This window comes from Alosa alosa, chromosome 14 (genome assembly GCF_017589495.1).
Source record: "Alosa alosa isolate M-15738 ecotype Scorff River chromosome 14, AALO_Geno_1.1, whole genome shotgun sequence".
Taxonomy (NCBI): domain Eukaryota; kingdom Metazoa; phylum Chordata; class Actinopteri; order Clupeiformes; family Clupeidae; genus Alosa; species Alosa alosa.
In genome coordinates this window covers 10,311,173-10,332,907 of record NC_063202.1, presented here as the reverse complement: position 1 = coordinate 10,332,907, position 21,735 = coordinate 10,311,173, and the positions used below count along the sequence as shown (strand labels likewise).

At 39.9% G+C, this 21,735-nt stretch overlaps 2 protein-coding genes across 2 annotated transcripts in view; both read right to left on the bottom strand.

Annotated features, from left to right (window-relative positions):
* Positions 1-17,825, bottom strand: part of vat1l (vesicle amine transport 1-like) — a 31,189-nt gene extending 13,364 nt beyond the window's left edge. Inside the window, exons 1-7 of the mRNA XM_048263047.1 lie at positions 17,120-17,825; positions 15,890-16,019; positions 14,999-15,214; positions 14,512-14,654; positions 12,483-12,586; positions 11,997-12,052; positions 11,515-11,709 (exon numbers count right to left, since the gene is read on the bottom strand). Of these exons, the coding sequence (XP_048119004.1) occupies positions 11,515-11,709; positions 11,997-12,052; positions 12,483-12,586; positions 14,512-14,654; positions 14,999-15,214; positions 15,890-16,019; positions 17,120-17,349 (1,074 nt within the window). The 5' untranslated portion in view covers positions 17,350-17,825. The remainder of the gene's footprint in view (positions 1-11,514; positions 11,710-11,996; positions 12,053-12,482; positions 12,587-14,511; positions 14,655-14,998; positions 15,215-15,889; positions 16,020-17,119) is intronic.
* Positions 17,826-17,951: 126 nt separating this feature from the next.
* Positions 17,952-20,694, bottom strand: bola3 (bolA family member 3). Its single transcript, XM_048263048.1, has 4 exons — positions 20,501-20,694; positions 20,093-20,216; positions 19,898-19,986; positions 17,952-18,923 (listed from the first exon to the last, which is right to left on the bottom strand). The coding sequence occupies exons 1-4, from the start codon at positions 20,534-20,536 to the stop codon at positions 18,858-18,860; spliced, it is 315 nt and encodes a 104-aa protein (XP_048119005.1). The 5' UTR covers positions 20,537-20,694; the 3' UTR covers positions 17,952-18,857.
* Between the last annotated feature and the right edge of the window lie 1,041 nt (positions 20,695-21,735).

The following is a 21,735-nucleotide window of genomic DNA, read 5'->3' as shown; positions in this document are numbered from 1 at the left end:
AAAAGGCATAAGTGCTTACTTTTAATTATGATCCACCAAGTTCTTTAGTAGAGAAGTACCAACTAAGATGGGAGGCAGACCATATCACGATATCTTGGTGTCAATCTACCAAAGGATATTTCAACACTGTCCACCTTGAACTATGGGCGCTAAAACACGAATATTAAGTCTGATATACAGAGATGGAGCCTCATTCCATTCTTAAGTCTTAATTCCAGGGTAGAATCTATAAGAATGAATGTGCTACCAAGATTATTATATCTCTTCCAGAGTCTCCCAGTAGAGATACCCATTAAACAGTTTTTGGAATGGGATAAAACGATATCAAGATTTCTGTGGCAGGGCAAAAAACCTAGGATTAGGTATAAAACCCTTCAATTACACAAAGATCGTGGAGGATTAGGTCTTCCTTGCTTGCGTGACTATTACCATGCAGCCCAATTAAGACCTCTAGTGTGCTGGTGCAACCCATCATATTCCGCAAGATGGAAAGATATAGAGAGCAATATGACCCACCCGATTCCTTTGGCAGCGATAATGGCAGATGTTAGACTGATGAACAACATGATGGATAAAAACAACAACCCCTGGATTAAAACTACATTGAAGACATGGCAGAAGACAATAAAACACCGATTTCTCTCCTAATAGTCTGGACTCTAGATTTAAGACTTGGATCAAAGTGGGCCTTACCAATTACCATACCTTTGTAAATAAAGGAACACTTAAGAGCTTTGATTTGTTACAGCAAGAGCATGGACTACAACGCCAAGATTTCTATAGGTACCTCCAGGTTAGACACTACTTTCAGGAAAATTTAACTAGGGCGTTAGAAGGGCAAGAGACAGGTATTTTGGAAGTATTCAAAGGAGCAACCAATTCATCATTATGCAAGAAGGTTGTATCTAGATTGTACCCGGGTTAATAAAGTTAGTCCTGATAATACTCTATATATTAAAGAGAAATGGGAAAGGGAAGGTAGTTTCTCAATATCTGTAGAAGAATGGGAAAATGTATGTATACTACAATGGGAAATAACATGTTCAAATACATGGCGAGAATATAGCTGGAAGAATTTGTCTAGATTTTTTATAACACCACTACAACAACGAACACAAATACCTAGCACAGCCTGTTGGAGGGCATGTGGAGTAAATGAGGCCAATCACTTTCATGTTTTCTGGGATTGTCCAGTACTAACTGCATACTGGCAGGAAATTCATTTCCACCTGGAAGCGACCTTCAAAGTAAATATCCCATGCAGATTTGACACTTTATATTTAGGAAACATCCCATTTGATACATGGGATTACAGGGATAAAAGTTGTTACTTATACTTCTGGTTGCATGCAAAAAAACAATATCAAGGCGATTGGTTGAAACAAGAATCTCCTACAATAGGAGATTGGTTGGATGTGGTTCATTATATATACACTATGGAAAAGTTATCCTACTCCCTCAAAATTCAGACTGACAAATTTTCTAGGATATGGTCTAAATGGACTGGGTATGTTGAACATATAGGCTTAAGATCACATTTTGTCTGGTAATTTTGTTTTTTGTAATTGTCTATGAATGTGCATGTCCTTTTTCTCTCTTTCTTTTCTTTTAGAGAAGTGTAGTGAAACTCCCCCTATGTTCTAAATGTTTCTATTGTTAATTTTACACAAATGTACAAAAAAAAAAAAAAAAAAACTTTGGGCCTGGGAAGAAATCTGATATTGGCATGAGGATCACTAGGGCCTCAGATAGAAAAGCTATGTGGTTTCTTTTCTATTATATTTTATTTATTTTATTTTTTCCTTTCCCTTACTGATCCTCTGTACCAGGAATCTGTAAACCATATAACAAAACAGAAAGTATGTAAAAAAAAAAAATGAATTCCTACATTGTTTTGAAACCTGTTGGCTTCAATAAAGATAAAATTTAAAAAAAATAAATATTATTTGTCTAACTGTCTGATCTACTGACAATCAATTGTGCAGAACTGCGCAACTATTAAAAAACTGAATAATAAAAACCCTTCTGCAATCTTTGGGGTGTCATTACAGACCTGGTAATCTGCATGTTTTATGTTTATTTGTTATTAGTTATTTAGTTTTATTGTCCCTGGGAGGGGACTCTATTCCACAGTACTGCACATGCACGTCCACAGTACAGCAGAGCATCACACAATCAACCCCACTTCACCTTGCTGCAACTCACATCTCACTTTCCTGTTGCATTTCACAGTTGAACCTGATAGTGGGAACAGAGGTGCCTCTGACGCCTGGCCCTCATCCGGATTCAACTTTTGCAACTATTTTCTTCCAAATCCCTCTGAGGATTTTGAGACTCTCAGATTCGTTCTTAGCGGAGTGATGTTGGGATCGGCTGCCGCAGCTGCTTGTCAGTGTGTCAGTTCTGCCCGTCTTGTTTCCCCTGCTCTTAACTGATCTGGCGGTGCTGCAGTCTGTAATTGGGAGTTCTACCCTGCTCTCAACTGATCTGGCAGTGCTGCAGTCTGTAATTGGGAGTTCTACCCTGCTCTCACCTGATCTGGCGGTGCTGCAGTCTGTAATTGGGAGTTCTACCCTGCTCTCGAGTTCTACCCTGCTCTCACCTGATCTGGCGGTGCTGCAGTCTGTAATTGGGATTTCTACCCTGCTCTCACCTGATCTGGCGGTGCTGCAGTCTGTAATTGGGAGTTCTACCCTGCGTTCACCTGATCTGGCGGTGCTGCGGTCTGTAATTGGGAGTTCTACCCTGCGTTCACCTGATCTGGCGGTGCTGCGGTCTGTAATTGGGAGTTCTACCCTGCGTTCACCTGATCTGGCAGTGCTGCGGTCTGAAATTGGGAGTTCTATTGGAACTCCCCCTATTACAGTCGGTCCCGTATTTCCACCGTCTTGCGTGTATGTGTCACTTAATTTCAATTTCTATACAAACCAAGACAGCAGACTCCTAAAGAAACGCAACCACCCACACCATAGGTGTATCTAAATTAGCCATGTACCAAAAATGACATTTTACCGTGACTCAAAGAGCTGTAGACAGTGTTGTAAGGCTGCGTGTACACAACCGCTTGGAGCTTCAGTGGAATTTTAATTTCCACGGCGAAATCTCGGTCTAACCGTTCATGTGCCGTTGAAGCGGTGTAAATAGGCGACCCATCAGGCCAGCACTATAACTCGGCGTGGTAAACAAAATCCGGATATTTCAGGCAGTAAATGCTCCGTTAACAAACAAACCAGATTTTGTTCAAATCTACACACCTATGGCTACTGAAAAATCTCAGGTTAATTTAGCAAATGTTATTTGAAGTGTTAAAAACATTGTTGTTTTAGAATTTCTGAACAAAAGTGGCGATAATTGGGGTGTTACGATACCCCTTGTGTGTTCTGCACCTGAGGCATGTGGGCTCTCCCCATTGCCAATCAAACTACAATGGCATTTACTGCATTTAACCATCAGCCACCTGAGACAACTGAGGTGGAGGTGGCATCATCTGAATGACACTCCTTCTGAATCACCATCTCACTGCTGGGTCTGTAATTGGGGTTCAGGCAGGTGATCACCTGATCTGGTGGGATGCTATTTGGGTTCAGGCCGTTGATACCTATCTGGTGGGATGCTATTTGGGTTCTATTGGAACCGGTGATATCTATGGGATGCGGTTTGGGTCCCATATTTCCACCGTCTTGCGTGTATGTGTCACTTAATTTCAATTTCTATACAAACCAAGACAGCAGACTCCTAAAGTTAAAAAATACGAACAAAAGTGGCCACCCACACCATAGGTGTATCTAAATTAGCCATGTACCAAAAATGACATTTTACCGTACTCAAAGAGCTGTAGACAGTGTTGTAAGGCTCGCGTGTACACAACCGCTTGGGCTTCAGTGGAGGTGGAGAATTCTCGATCTAACGTTCATGTGCGTTGAAGCGGTGTAAATAGGCGACCCATCAGGCCAGCACTATAACTCGGCGTGGTAAACAAAATCGGATATTTCAGGCGTAAATGCTCCGTTAACAAACAAACCAGATTTTGTTCAAATCTACACACCTATGGCTACTGAAAAAAATCTCAGGTTAATTTAGCAAATGTTATTTCGAAGTGTTAAAAAACATTGTTGTTTTAGAATTTCTGAACAAAAGTGGCGATAATTGGGGGTGTTACGATACCCCTTGTGTGTTCTGCACCTGAGGCATGTGGGCTCTCCCCCATTGCCAATCCAAACTACAATGGCATTTACTGCATTTAACCATCAGCCACCTGAGACAACTGAGGTGGAGGTGGCATTCGCCTCATCTGAATGACACTCCTTCTGAGCACACAGCACCCTGGCGCACTTGCACAGACGTTGGGATGCTATTTGGGTTCAGGCAGGTGATACCTATCTGGTGGGATGCTATTTGGGTTCAGGCCGGTGATATCTAGTGGGATGCTATTTGGGTTCAGGTCGGTGATATCTGGTGGGATGCTATTTGGGTTCAGGCTGGTGATACCTATCTGGTGGGATGCTATTTGGGTTCAGGCCTATCTGGTGGGATGCTATTTGGGTTCAGGTCGGTGATACCTATCTGGTGGGATGCTCTCCCTTGATGCGCATCATTGTAAATAAACTCTGTTCCTGATTTTTCATACTATTGGTCTGACTGGGTCTCTATTAAATCTATGGTATCAAAATTACCATCAGGCATGATGGGCGATATCCTAAACGCACCATACAAATATAAAGAGACACGCGGTGATCTTCTCATGAGTGAGAGGATTTGGCTATCTGATTTGTTTCTAACCACTCCTTGCTGGGCTTGGTCTCAGAGATGATGTATACAAGAAATATGGCACTATGTGTGAGCTTCTGATGGCCTCTAAATGTGGTACAGAAATGGGGGTCCACACCCAAGCATGCCAACAAATGTGGGTGGCGCCGATCTCCAGGACTGGATATTGATATTGATCTTCCAATTCCGTTTTGCTTCTGAGTCCTGATTTGATTATTTCTGATCATTATAGTGGATGGAATCCACTCTCTTGAAATCTCCTGGCTTCTTCTTCTTCTTCTTCTTATTATTATTATTATAGTGGATGGAATCCACTATCTTGAAATCTCCTGGCTTCTTCTTCTTATAACCTTTTCTTTTTACCTTTTCAAGAGTGAATGCGACTCTAACCGCCTAACGTACAGACATGTTGAAATAACCGTTCTGAAGGTCTGGAGTGGGGCAAGAGAGTTATTATTTCAGATTTTTTAAAAGGTTTATACTTTTTGAGAATTTATCCTGGCTGTAGATAAAGCAGGATATGAATTTCCCAATATGTTGCCAGATTAGGCTAATAGTGGTTTACTGAGGTTTAATATCAATTGAAATACCATTGAAATCACGCTGATCTTTAATTTGGTTGTAATTTCAACATTGTTTCAATATTCATTTTAGTGAAAATACCATTGAAATCCCGTTGATCTGTATTTAGAATTTCAACGTTGCTTCAATATTAATGAAGGGTGCAAAAGTGATGTAGAATAAATGTTGCAGTGCGACGTTGATTCAATGATTTTAACGTTGACAAAGTAATGTTGATTTTAACATAGATTCAATGACTAATTGTTATCTGGGTGCAGAATGAGCAGTCATCAACACCAACTGAAAGCCCCGTTTTGCAGGTAGTCTTGCATTGCATACAATTAGGCTTTCTCTGAACTACATTTTCCAAAGGCCAGCTTTCGTGCTTGTGTCACAACTTCAGAATGGCTTGACGCACATGCATCAAATTTGGTGTGAACATTTGTATGGACTCAATGATGAAGTCAAATGTCAAGGTCAAACCCACCTTGAGTGTGATATCTCAAGAATGCCTGACACACAAGGTTTTTTGGTACAAGGGTTTATATGAACTCAAAGATTAAGTGATTAAATTTTTTTTTCAGGAATCTCCCCACCAACATTGACCCAGCAGCTTTCCATCCACTATTGCAATTCCTCTGGCATTACATTTCTAGTTTGGATTTGATAATTCATCTTGAAGAATTTAACTCCACCCATATAGCATCCCACCAGATAGGTATCACCCACCTGAACCCATATCACATGGTGACACCATTAGTGCACAAGCTCTATGAATGTACAAACACACACAGCCTCCTCCCAATCAACAGAACTAGTTCAGTGCCCATTCAAACATGCTATTCCTGTAGAAAACCTGCAGTCCAATTACAAGCCCCAAGGTAGGCCTGCTTTAAAAAAAAAAAAATGATATGGAAAAACATAATTCCAGCTATAAGCATTCAATAATGAATGCTGAATATTATATCATAATAATAAATGTGCAGTGAGCAGAATTTAAGCATGGCTGCATGTGACATGTTTCACAGGTCAAAATGACATAAGCCAAACAGCTGTTTTGAGTCAAGGCTATATGTTTATGTGTTTATGTGAATAACTTGATGATAGAGAAGGCAAACCATTTTGTGGAATGATGCATCATCATATATGAAATTTGCAATGATGACACTCAAAAACAGTCTCTGGTAACCTTTAAAGGGACACCAGGCAACGTTTTCGTGTTAATTAATCATCTTCGTAAGTCGGTATATGGTTAAATGACTCATTACGGGGCAAATGAAGGCTCTCTCGCCTGCCCCTACTGCCTGTAGGAAGAATATCCCACTTGCAAGTTCGGTGTATCCTACCCGCCGACCGAAGCAGGATCAGTTTACAGCACAGAGGCAGGCTAACGATTATTGCAAACGTGTGTATAATAGCAGAGCCGGCGAAGAAGCAGCGAAAACCCTTGACGGAAGACGCAAAGAAAAGGAAAAGAGCTTCAGACCGAGCGAGGGGGAGTTTCGTAGAGAAAAAGCATCAGGCTTGCCTGGTGTCCCTTTAAGTGACATCACGCTTTGTCTGCCACTCTTTGTCTGTAGCTGATCATGCTTGCGTGTGTGGCATTCTGAAACAACCTTAAATTCATACAGAGCCCAGGAGGTGTCATTGCAAGATATTTTTGTATATCGTTTTTGTATATTGAGAGAATGTGCGCTCATTTTAGTAAATTGTGCACTCGTTTTGTTTAATTGTGGTCTCATTTTACTAGATTGTGTGCACAATTTAGTATATTGTGTGCTCATTTGACTAAATATTGCACTCATTTTACTGAATTGTGCACTCAATTACTAAATCGTGCACACATTTGACTAAATTGTCCGCACAATTTACTATAGTGCACACGTTTTACTAAATTGTGTGCATGTTTTACTAAATTGTGTGCACAAAATGTTTATTAAATTGTGTGCACAAATGTTTATTAAATTGTGTGCACCAAAAATGTTTACTAAATTGTGCGTTTATTTTACAATTACTATTTAGTAAAACGTGGGCACGATTTAGTAAAATGTGTGCACAATTTACAGTAGTACAATGAGTACACAATTTAGTAAAATGAGCGCACGTTATCTGGATATACACCAAAAAATATCTTGCAATGACCCCTCCAGGGTTCCGTAAATTCGGGACCATTATCGCTCGTTTCAATTTGGTTCCTTGCAGTCGGAATTGTCGTTTGTAAAGACAGTCCAACGTAGCCTTGGCTATTTGAAGTGTTTATTGCACATAGCTTTTTTTTATGTTGTTTTGAATAGCTACTACATTTTGAATAGCTACTGGATTCACTTTGTGAAAGCAAACCGCATTCAGGGAGTCTTTATTGTTGAGGTCAGACATGATAATCCACACATCTGGCACTCGCTTAACTTTTAACCCACGGATTTGGCCCCAGCCGTGGCGCAACTGGCTGGGACACCTGCACTTCCTGTCATTCTCCACTATCCTATCCGCAATAAAGGAATAAAAGCCCAAAAAAATATACCAAAAAAAAACCCAAAAAAACTTTTAACCCATGGATTCAGTTCTGCCAAAGGCCCGCTTATCCTCTCTGGTAGCCTTCAGTGCTGTGTGAGTGAGAGGAGGAGTGGTTACAGTAGAGCGGCGAAAGCCAATGTGTGCTTCTTAGATAGATAGATAGATAGATACTTTATTGATCCCCAGGGGAAATTTAAGAAAAACTTTTTTTTACCGATATATTTAACAATATATTGTATTTCTTATCCGAACAACGTCAAACGTGGCACTGCACTTACTCGTGCCCGTCGCAAGACACCTGCCAAGTTTGAAATCAATCGGACGAACGGTTTGACAGATATGCGACAGACCAAGAGACAGACAGATGTTCCTGTAATTTAAAGATAGATTGGATCATTCAGCAGTCTTCCAAGCAATCTGACGACCAGCTAGATTTTCCCCACTGTTGATAACAATATTACTTTTTGTATCAATTATTTCAACAAAACATTGCAATATGTTAGGCTTGTTAATTTGTCATCTAACTACACATTATTGCATTTTCCAGATAAAAGTGAAACGTTAAACTCGGGTGAGACAGCTAAAAAACACTGAACCAGAGCGCTTAAGCACGGCAGAACCAAATAGATGCAGGTCCCCTGTTGCTCTTAGAGGAAGCATGGCTGCAAAATGAAACAGAAGTACATGCAAATTGCATTGAAATGTGATGCTTGCAAACACTAATGCCTACACACGCTTTCAGGCAGCAATTTTCCTCTCAAAAAAGCATATGGCCACTGAATAATATTACTGCAAATGGAGGAGTGTTTTTCCTCAAAATCAGCCAACACCACAACAGTGACATCCGTGAGAGCATAATGCATATTTTGCCGCTAATGTGAAGACGCGTGAGCCAGGGAATGTCAAATGTCTCAGTGTGTATGAGTCCAAGCAAAAGCGTAAAGAGGCATAGAGTGAAGGCAAAACAACTTATCAGACAGGACTCCCAACGGAGCCAGTGAAAAAAACACCATGACGGAGCTCCACACTTCATACCCTCAGGAAACACAACAATGTCAAAGCAAAAGTGAATAATGTAGTCCCCTTACAACCATTATTATTGTGTGTTGGTGATGAATAATGCTAGCATTTGTATAATACAATAAGCCTTACAAACACTAACTAACACACACTTGATTCACAGGGATAGCAAACAATAGATCTGTGCCAAATTTTACTCAACAACAAAGTTATTAGTGGCTGGAACAGGAGACTGCCCATAGAGACCATAGAGCGTATACCATTTAAGATTAACTGGACCATTTAGGTTTTGTGAGTGTGCAAATATAAAATATGGCTGTATAAGGACACATGAACAGCACTGCAATGCAGCTAGCTATTAAGGCATTTAGTGAGCATTTTCACTTGATGAAGGAGTATTTTGTTCATTAATGCTCATCTGAAAGACTAAGGGCTAGTCCACACATACCAAACCGATCTTTTTTTCCTCCGTCTTCCCTGGAACCGTATCAAGAATATTTGCGTCCAAACGGATCCATCTCAACACGACAACACGTTACTTCATATCCCAGGCCTATAGGTGCCACTGTTTCTGTTACAGGAATTGACCAAAGCTTGCGCGCTGTAGGCTATACAAACAGGCAGAATAGGCTACGACGAAAATGGCTAGTGCAAGGAAAGCAGAATTGTTTGTGTGGACAGATAGTGAACTGTCAACTGTAGTCAACTGTAAAACTAATAAACTTAATTTTTACGGTTTGTGAAGGGTGCAGGCTTAACATGAGTTCTAAGCGTCTTTGTATGCTCATATCCGACTTCACTAGACTATGAATGCATTTATTTATGTTGTAAGATTGTAAAATAAATTAATGACACCAGCACTACGCACAAATTAATTTAAACTTACACCGCACTTCCCTAACAACTACTGACTAGTTCTCTCGCGCCACTGACAGTAGCTAGAATGCATCAAAAAAACACAGGGAAAACACTGTTCAGTCCACCAAGTCATGATAAGCTATTGGCGCTGTGCTTCACCAGTTGGGATATATCCTACTGAGTGTAATCGTAGGTAATGTTATGTATGAAAACTAGTATTGTTAGGCAATAAGTGTCAAGTCCAGGGCAGCTGAGGTGTGGAGATGACATCATCAATACGCAAGTATGCGGTTTCGAAGGGCTACGATTTTAGATTTTTCCACCATGGGACCAGGTTTCAAAAAAGTGTAGTTTCGGGCAGTGCGTTTACAGGATTCATTTGGACGATCGGCCAAGACGATGCAAAACCTGTGCGTTTAACCCAAAAAGCGTCTCCGTGTGGATGGGGCCTTAACTACTACTGGCATGACACCGATTCAGTGAGAAAACAACCATTCACAAAACATCTAGGCTTCACCAGCAGTGAAGTTACCAGATATCAGTTGCCAGATATGATCTGATATATATATTTTTTTATTGTGCTCTATATATCAGCTAAAATGTATCTTACAGCCAAAAAAAGAGACAATTAGGAAAAATGCGCCGAAACAATTCCTTTCTCACATAAGATCCGACTAGTCCAGGGGTGGGCAAACTGCGGCCCTCGGGCCGGATCCGGCCCGCCAAGCACTTTCATCCGGCCCGCTGAGCTTTTCATTTGGTTATCAGGCTGCTCGCTATGTTTTTCCTGCGAGAGTTGACGTTGGTTAGCTTTACTGCAAACTGCTTTTCACTCTCCTTAGAGAACATTTACAATGTCAATGCCAAAACATCATGTTAAATAGAGATAACATCATGTTAACCTAAGTTAACTCTTAGTTATCTCCTTTGCAGCAGATCTAACGTGAACATTATGCGATCCATTTAATTGGGAACGCGTCTGCACTCACGAGAGGGAGAGAGAGCCGCAGGTTCCAGCTGGCTTGTCATTGTTGATAATTGATATCTCCTTCTTATAAGAAACGTTTAAAAGGAAATCATGAAGGCAACAGTAGTTCCCACTACTGACCATTTAAAAACTGTGAGAAGGCCCAGCCCAAGGTACAGCACTAGCCGTAGCGGAGCGACAGTGCACAATTTATACATTTGTTAAACAGCATAAAATTATCAGTATTTTTAAGCAATACATATTTTAAAAGAAATACTTTTCATACTAAATTATAGGCTATAAAAAATGTGTGGCCCTTGAGCCAAAAAGTTTGCCCACCCCTGGACTAGTCTGTGCTAAAACCCTAAATGCCACATTTGCGTTTCAAAGAATATATTTTTCTCACATCTATAAAAGCGCGAGCTGGGAACAAACAGAGGGGAGGTAGTGAGCTGCCTGGACTTTGGTGGGCGAGAGCAGCCATGGGAGACAGGAGCAGGCTGGACAGCCCACCCACCATCTGATAGAGAGAGAACCTAACTACTGACAGCTGACAGTGATTCTGATTCATGGCACTGGCATGACTCGACTGGATATAATCCAGATGGTCGGCACATGATCGTTTGATCAGCTTCCGTGTGCTCCTGTCACCTGTTATCACCATAGCGAAGGGTAAACTAAGCAGGAGGGCAATTTTCTGTTTGTCGCCAAATGATACAAAGAACTCAAGTACTAAAATGATGCATCTCTGAATGAAACTCGTGGCAATTCGATAAATAAATCTTATTAATAATAGTACAGTAAGTACTATTACTAGTACTACTTACCTCCTCCAGTGCCCATAGGGAGTCTACGAGAGGTTTTATCTTCTTCTCGTTGTAAAGGGAAAAGAGTTTGTGGACCGCGTTCTTCACCTGGCTGCATCCACCCTGCTTAAAGAGGAGGTTCAGGAGCGAGAACCCAGCCATGACTTTGTTCTCATCATAGAGCTTAATGGGGTTCACCTTCTCCACTTGCCACCACTGGAGAAAACAACATAGAAAATATTCAAGTCCATACGTTTCAAAAGTGTCCCATTCATATGAGTGATCAGGAAAAACCTGTTACTTTTATTTGAATAGGATTCCAATGAAACCATAAGACATCACAGAATACCGTAATTTCCCACCCATTAACCAAGGTTTATACATTGCTTTTGCTAAATTTCTTCGGTTATGAGGTTAACATACAGCGGGGGCCTATACATGGGAATGCATTTATTTTTTTCATTCTTTTTTATGACAATAAAGTTACTTGAGGCAGTACTCACAGATTTGGCAAAGCTGAAGAAACTTTTTGTCTCTCCTGTTACCATGTTTGATGAGCCTGGAAACAAGTCATATTCAACTGGAATTCATTATTCAATGCCATGCTACTGTATTACAGAGAAACAGAGTGAGACATAAATGTCATTGTACAACTCATTAAAAAACACAGAACAGATTTAGGGTTCTCTTTCAAACTAGCAAACTTAAAGGTGAACAATTAAATATTCAATCTCTTAGATAACAAGTTAATAGCACATTTTAATACATTAAATGGCAAATGCTAATTTGTTGTGGTTTTGACTTTTAAACCCTATTTGACAGCCATGATCTTAAGTCAGTAGAACTCAGTCCACTTGGGAGATGCCAGCAATGACCGCAAAACAAGTCATGTAATGAGGGCATACAGATGCCTATCAAAACAGACATCTGTCTGTGCTTGGGCAAAAGTTTTTTAGAAGGCTGGCTCATGGCATGGGCTCCATACCTACCATAAAGGATGTACGTTCCCAGGGGCTTGAGAAGGCTCAGGCCTTTCCCAGTATTCTCTCCGCATAAGCAATCCAGTACAATGTCTACCCCCTCTGGAGAGATCCTGGGTGGTGGTGGGGGGGCACATGACATTCCATCAGTCTCTCTTCTTTTGAGAGGCCTAGGCAGCATTCAGCACCCAAGGCCAAGATATTTAATAAAAACACAAGGAAGCATCTCATCTCAAAATCAGCCTGCAGAGTGTACCTAACCACACGCTTCCATCATACCCCACATATTTCAACTTTCCTCATGAAGATCCTAATCCCCAACTATGGGCTGAGTAAAACAATTTATCCACTTTAAGGAGTTCTAGGGCCCTAGTCAAGTGTATGGTTGAAGTCCACTTTTGCTAATTTAAAGAAAGAATAAATGATCAGATGCCAGGCGTATGGTTCAAATTGGTTACTTACGTTTCTTAATTCATCCAATAAACTAATGAGAGCATCTGACACTGACACACCCTTGGGTGCTTATATTGATTCACTATTTAGACAACGTGCGCACCTGATAGGAAGATGACAACTGCGTTGGTCACAAACTAAAGACACGTAACGCCCCGCCTGGTGCCCCGATGTGGCAGGCATAACATGGGCCCATAATGAAAGAGGAACGGCTAGCAGTCTGACGCAAAATGCCAGCAGAACGCATGGAATGGATCAAATGGAAATTTAACTTGCTGTTTATATAACCTACAACTAATAGGTATATTTCTTTCCATACAATGACTAAGGCATTGGAAAAACTGGGCAGGAATGAAAAGCACGCTATGTTCAAGAGGTCCTAATACTTTCCCATTGGCTGGGCAGCGTGTGTGGCAGCCTGATTTAGCAGTCTTGTGATGCCTATGGCCTGTGTGGACTGAATGACTTGAAACCAATTTAATTTTACTTTTGTGCTGATCCTGAGAAGAATGTGGGGGTCATGGAGATGAAAGAAGTATTAAGCTCCCCCTCCCTCCCTCACACTCCCTGGTTTGATATTCTTTAACGTGTACTGCATTGGTTAAGTACTGTGATGATGGTTCTCATACTCAAGCTTTAGAGATATTTCTCCAAGTATTTCACTCAATGATGAATCGTATACATCCCTGGCATGATCCCACACAAAAGGCCTGGATATATCAGCCTTGACCAAATTACTAATAAATCACACCTGTTACCTGTTAAGGAATACAATTAACAAAAACAATCTCATAGGGAGTTGTCAAAAGTCTTGAGGAGCTCTATTCACTCCATGGACAAGGTATTCAAAAGAAGTAGCACAGAGAACTCAAGTTCTTCTACAACCTCTATTGTGAACCATGATAGGATTTTTTAACAGAAAGACTCTTCATTGGTCCAGCTGCTGCACATGTCACATCAGCTGCTGCCAGTTGCTACATTTAGATACTATGGGCACTCCTCCCTTAAGAAACACCTTCCCTCCCTCTCCCTCGATGTGTTGCCATGGCGACCATGGCCACACAGACCCGCACTCAATTATGGGTAATGATCCATCCGCACAATACTGACGTGGCTTCTATGATCATATTAGCATTACGACTATCAACTTGCATCTGCATACATTTACCATACAATTCCCATCCCCTTCATCTAAGGAGTCCTTCCCTGTCTTATATTCTGCTATTGAAACTTCCATTGCATATTGAGACTTTCTCAGTGTTCCCCTCCTTTTTATTGCCAACCTTTCTAGCTTTGCCTCTGTTTTGTCCATTTTCTTTTCTTTTGTCTGTCATGTAACCTTGTCTATGTACCTTGTCTGTTTGTTGTATCTATGTAATCAAAACTGTTAAGCGTCTTTGAGTGTCTAGAAAAGCGCTATAAAAAAAATACATGTATTATTATTATTATTATTATTATTATTATTATTATTATCACACTCTAAACCACATAACTGACTTTAAACGAGAGTTGAGATATAGGGTTTATTTTCTCTCAGTAGCATGCAACATGTCTGAGTAGTTGGTATTGGCAAAAGATTCCTTACTTTTTCACTTCTGGCACATAATCGATGTTTCTGTCGAACAGGTGAGTCACCGAGTCTTTGATGGCCTCGTGTTTACAGGGTGAGGCAGTGCCAAACAAGGTGACGTTGGGAACAGTTGAGCAGAGCTGAGCAACAGCTTGACCCTGAAAATGATATCCAGGAGAGTGTGTGAATAACAACTATGTGAATTATTTTTAATCTCTTGCTATATGCAGATGAGAAAGATAGGAGGGGATACAGGTCATGACCTGAAGGTCATATCTGTTCACAGTAAAATGACAGCACACTAACTGAGATGATTCATTCACACAGTGGCATATAGTTTGAAGCTGGAAGTGCTGCTAGCATTTAACAAGCTGGGTATGACCTGAAGCTGAAATTGATGTCCCAAATAAATATCGTACAAGTCATTATTAGTCAGTCACTTACAAGCACTTACAGTACAAGTCACTTAAACATCTTTTGAGAACACGGGCAGGTAACGTACCACACCTCCTCCTGCTGAGTGCACCAACACTGACATGCCCTCTCGGAGGTTGGCAACTTCAAACAACATCATGTAGGCGGCCACAAAGTTCATGGAAAAGGCAGCGGCCTCAGTGAAAGTCATATCATCGGGGATCTTGTATACAAAATCCAGTGGCGTACAGACCACCTCAGCCCAGGCATTGTAATTCACAAATGCCATGACCCGGTCGCCAATCTGTGGAGAATAACAGCACCCATCTGATCAAGGTTAGAGGCTGACATGGAAAACACACTTTGGCTGACTTATGGGAGCAGCCCGCCCACCATATAATAGCACTTCAATCATACTGTATACTGTAAACTCATCACATTCACATGTAATAACACATGTTCACATGTGAAAAACAGACAAAAGTCAAAGATATCAATAAACAATGGTGAATTATCCAGCTGATTGTAATCATAACCATTGGATGATTTTCACCATTTTAACATTATTTTTCTCCATTTAATTTATTTAAATGACTTAAATGTTTTGTATGTTTTTTTGTAATGTTTTGTACCTTTTTGTAAAGCATTTTGTGCTTACATTTGCTTGAAAAATCCAATAGAAATAAAATATTATTATTATTATTATTAGGGATTAAAATGATGTGCTTGATGCATTTCAGTTTAAAGACAACCTGGATGATAGGCTGATCATGCATTTGTTGTCCATGTTAAATTGATCAAACCATTTTACTATGAAAACGGATTTCTTTCAACCACAACTGTTCAAGAAATCAAAGTATTTGTAGATTAAGTCCATGTGTATACTTTAAAAGCGTACTTTTAAAATGGTAGTTTACACAAAGGCCTGCTGTTATTTCCGATGGGGCGTCAGTGAGTCATCGGAGGGTGATTCACCTACCTCAAATCCTGTTGTGTTGTCTCCCAGAGCCTCTACAATGCCTGAGCATTCAAAACCAGGTACAAGAGGAGTCTTGGGAGGATTATCAATATTTCCTTGTCGAACCATGAGGTCCAGAAAGTTCAAGCCACTGCCAAGATAAATCTCAAATGAAAACTCATATTTGCTACATGGACAGTGCAAAACCCCAATCATCATAAACATGTAATAAATCCTATACATTTTAAGAGGTTGTTTGTCAGCTCAGAAAACAAAAATGAATGAGAAGGAACAGATAGTTTTAGTCAGTCTTAGAGTCCTCAGTCTCATTTAAGTCAATTTCACAGAATTGCATAAAATACCTATTAGCCTATAAGTGAAATATTGCCTAAATGAAAAGTTCATTGGCTCTAAAATATTTTTCACTCGCACATGAGATACACATGGGCACTTAATAGGTATGCATGAGATACATTTCCCATCACTCTGTCCCTGAAAAAGGCTACTATAGCAGAACAAATAACAACGGGAAAGGTTAGGCCTACCTCCCACGAAAAGATAAGAGGGTCAAATCCCTTGTTGTGTTGTGTTTTCAAGAGGTAGTCCTAAACTAATGGCTGGTGTGGGTGTTAGATTAGCTTATTCATTAATTCACGTGTTGTGGATTTATATTTGATTGATCCATATTAAACAATTTATATACATGTGCATATTAAATGTGTTTCGCCTAGCAGCAGTGTAGATTTGGAAATGTCATATGCTCTCCCCACTGAAATAGTTAGGCAATCTCTCCAAATAAACAAGATTAGCCTACCCTAAATTGATGTGTGCGCTAGGCTTAATGACAACGAGAGGTAGGCTACTTGACCTGATAATTTTCTCCAACATTAATCTTGCACGCTTGCTCCCTACAGTATTTCTAACTTAATCACTGTTGATTTATTGATCGGGTTGGATCAATAGTAAACCAAGAGATGCAGCTTACACGCAAATGAGCAATTTTGAAACACTATGGTATTACTAATTAGGCAATATCCTAAACAATGCAGAGAGGCTCCAGAAAAACTGATGGAAGTGAGTAAAAACACACCACTTAATCATGGACCAAATATCTGCTGATGCCTAATGCAACATGTTGCTGGAATCCTGCCAGCTTCACAAAGTTCCACATCCAACTATAATTTCCTCTAACTCTGAATTGTAAGTACCTTGAGTAACCAGCTTATCCACAAAAGACTGTAATTTATTTACCATGCTTTAACGCGAATTTTGACTTCTCCTTCCTGTGGATCTGGCATCGGTTTCTTGGTTACCCGGAGTTTGTTGAGACCCCCAAAGCTAGTAAGCACTACGACGCGCATTTCTTTGGCATCCCCCGGAGACGCGACATTCTCTGGTTCTTTTGCACAATTTTTCTCAATCATCTGCTCAGTTTCTTCAGTCATCTCCGCTCCCTCCTTTGGCATATCCGTAGGTTTCATGAGCAGGCGGAGATAGCAAACTAACGGGTCCGTCAACCCCTCCCAGCGATGTGGTTACAGCAGGTTGCGTATCCCTGTAGAGTGCAGCAAATGCTTCTTCTTGCTATGGCTGAACTGATTTTGCTGCTGTGAAAGACTACCGTAAAACGGTGTGTACACGTGTAACAAAAAATATATATAACCTTAAACTGATTTTAAGTGCCATTTTTAAGAATAGCACATAAATGGACTAGTCTAGTCAGATAATAGCAATTTAGCCCCTTTGGTCTATTTTTGTTACAGGTTTCTTTCCAGTAGGCTGCTGAAACGTGACTGCTTCCAGGCATAGAGGACAAGCCCAAAATGCTTTACTACCATAGCTTGACTATGGATTTGAAAAATGAACAGTATAGCCTATACTGGATCTAACAAAACTCAGACTAAGGTACCATTAGGCAAGGAGTTGTTTTCACTTTTCTAACCTATTGCTACCGGTTTATTAATAATGCTGGTCTGTGACGACACCCTCCATCTACCGGTGGCAAAGAAACATGAAACTGTATTGCCATTTTAGGCCCCAAGCGGTCAGAATGTTTATGTACATATTAAAGGAAATACAGACATAAGAATAAGATATATTTTGACGCAATATACAACTTTACTCTCAACATGTACACGTTATTAATAACAATATACAATCTTTGTAGCTACTACTGTTTGTTATAGGTGAATTAACTGTTCAACAAGTCATTGATCTAAACAAGTGCTGCAGAGCATAAGATTTTGTATGACCTCAGGGAAAGGCCAATATAGACGGACTTGTGAATAACACCTTCTGGGTCATTCCAGGTCATTTCAGTCAAATTGGGAACATCTTTACATCCCACCATTTCAGAATTGCCTGATATTTTTTGTCTTTGAAGAACACCCGCTGACATGACAGAAGAGCTTAACATTTTAGGATTGGTCATGTCAGAGTGTTCAAGAACAGAAAAATATCAGCCAATTCTGAGATGGTGTGCTGAATGCTGGTAGCTGAAACGACGTGGAATGGCCTTTTTCATCTTTGGTAACTGTAACAGCATGGATTCTTAACATAGAGCTTGTGCGTATAGTAGCATCTAAGGTCACTTTCATTCCATAAATAGTTCACTGTATCTCACACTACAGAGGGACAGTAATGGAGGGAAAATGAATGCCTGAGACATAATGATGAATGCTGTACAGTCAAATTCAGTCCCTTTTCCAGCTATTAATAGATTGAATGATTCTAAGGAGTTTTGTACACGTAACTGTTCAGATTTGACTTCTCCATTCAGTTTACATAAAATGAAATAAATTATTTATTTGAATGTTTCTATTTTTTCAGGCATGAATAAACAGAAAAACTACCGAGTCTTAAAAAAAAAAAAAAAAAAAAATAGGACAGGAAGCAACACTGTGAGGCGAATCATAAATATTTGCTTTTGATACTCTCTGGAATTCTCAATCAAAAACATATTTTGGAGTTCAAAATAACAAACTGCTTTCTACTTTCCCGGGACACCAGTGAATATTCGAAGACCATGCATGGCTTGGATCTCATCCTTTAGTGCCTAAAAAGAAAAAAAGAAAAAAAGAAAACCGAGTGTGAGAGGCTAATGCATAACTACCAAACACATGCATGTCTCAAACACAACTGCCCAGTTGAACTTATATTGATTGGCTATAAGTGCTATAGCTAAATATCTAAAGAAGTAAGTAAAGTAAAGTAAAAGTACTTTTTTACTAAAGTAGTAGTTAGGAGTTTTGGTTGAAACTCATAATCTATTTACAGACTACAAACTCCAACAACAGCATGGTTGACCTTGATGAAAGTCTTGCAAATACTCATGTCAACTCATGTTTTTGGGCGATACAGTTGATGTGAACATTATCATGGGGTGATCCAACTTGGACCATAGCTGCATAGTTCGGCAGATAGTTGGAGTTACCTGTTCTTTTATTTTTTTTTATCTGTCAGTTACATGACTTAACATAGCAGGAAAATTAATTAGAAAACCGTATCAAAAGTTGCCTATAAAATGTGCCTTAAACTTAAAGTGTGGCAAGTCATTCTTGAAATAAAAAGAAATTACTTATATTGCAATGATAAGGCACTTTGCACACCATGTTTCAGCCCTTTGTGTTTTCGTTTACATATTTCAGCTGTCTAAACATTCTACAAATATGCATCACTAAGGACAATGCATCACTATGCACAGAAGACAGATGCAAAAGTCAACTATTACCTTGAGATGTGTGACATAGTTCTATAAATATTTTCTCACAGCAGAACAATTGCAGACTACACTCTACATACATGCAAATCTTAACAGTGCATGCATTTTCCCAATAACACATTTCTATAACAGTCAATGAAGTTAATCACCCAAATTGGTTAAAAAAGAAAAGAAAGCTATAGGGTGTAGACAGTCTTGTGAAAAAACTTTGCCAAAGTCAAATTACAGCATAAATTAATTGTAATCAATCATTAGCCTAATAATATAATTTGTGCTATGTGTTAAAGTGTTCATGTGAAGGTAGTTACCTGATTCACGAGCTGGTGTTGCTGTACTGTTCTTTTACCTTTAAATTCATCAGATTCTATATGTATTTCATACATAGCTCCGCAGCCACCTGTAAAATAGTACATCTCGGCCATCAATTAACGTCACAGGAGTTGTGTCGCTCTACAAACAGTCACAATAGGTTACATAATGTGATTGAGTAACGTGAAGCTTACCGGATATATCTACCACCCTTAGAGACGTGGCTTGAGGAAATTTATCTTTTAATACACTTGCAATTCTTACTTCGCCATCAGTTTGTGTTGCCAATGTCCTGGCCACATATCTGCACACGTTGCTCTGCAAAACAACGTTAACAGCAGTATTAAGACTAATAACAGTAGTAACGTTGTGACAGGAGACCTAAAATTAACGTGGACAGTCAAGATGCCACCTGCACATACATCAAACTACAGTAAATGTAAAATATACATATTGAAAACACCTATTTTATCAACCGTTCAAGCTGTCGATAATGCACAACATGAGACGACCATCACCGGTCAGTGGCTAATTTAGTTAGCTATGCTATCACAATGAAGACTGAGCAAAGACTCCCCAACAACTGCAGTAGGCTAACTTACATGACATCTGACAGCAAATCTTGAAACCGCAATCATAATGACACTTCAGAGTTCTACGATTTCAACGTACAAAATAAACTTCCCAAATTAGAATCAATCACGCAGAAAAGAGAAAAGTCATGTCCCCAAGATCAATGCTGCAAGTTGTCTACATGCCGTCGCGGAAAGATGATGTCATGTGAGATGTGCTCGATTTGTTTTTTCTTTACTTATTTATTAATCGTTCTTTGGATCGTTTTTTTCTCTCGATACACCGCAGTTTGTTTTTCTAGAGAAAGAGGCACATGCGTATCTTACTCAGTGGTAAGATACTCATGGTAAAAAAAAAAGGTAAATAGCTGTTTTCTTGATCACACGATTTCAGATTTTAGATAGAGAACGATTTTTATCCAAGGACGCCCTCTAGCAGCGTTTCTTAGATTCCATTGCATGTGGTCAAAAACTTTCCCTTTATTAGGCTACGCACCTCCTTGCGTCAGTTCCAGACCGGACAAAATGTTTTGCTTTAGAACATTCCCCAGGCTTGCCAGTATGAAGAAAGGAACAATTGCATAACAATTAGGCTACAGGTCCAGTATGTAGGAAATAATGGAAAATAAACTGTAACCATTCCAAAAATGATCACCATATGTTGTCAGAGAGTAAGGAAACACGATGAATTGAAGCAATGGCTTATTTGACAACATTACTCTAACCCGTAAAACCTCGTAAAACCCATGAAAAAAAATGAGTTACGGGGCGGAATCTCTTGGAATTTTCGTTTATGTTTGGAACGATTAATTCTAGAATAGCGTATTAATAATGGGCTAGTGCGTCCTCCTATTTGGGTTGCCAAAGTCAACTGTCAGGCCAACTGTCAACAGTTGTCAGTTGTAGTCATGAACGCCTACGAGAGGCAGGCAAATTTCCCAAATTAAAACAAGTAACACATTAAGTGGAAATCGGAGGAGCTTCCTGAGATGGTGACGTCTTCATCAAACGAAGAATATCAAGTCTGACGCAGAGCTGGCCATATTTCTCCACAACAGGTAGCCTAGGCTAAACTTCATCTGCATCGCTAACTTCAGCTAAATATGTTACGTTGGTTAGAGAGGTATTTTTTGTTTTCACTGTTTTCGTAATGTGTAGCTGGGTCATGGTTGGAGAAACGTTAAAGCAGCTGCAGGTCAACGAACGTTAGAAGTCTTCATTACATCTGGCAACCCAGAAGAGGCTCGCGTCTGGTAGTCTTGAGA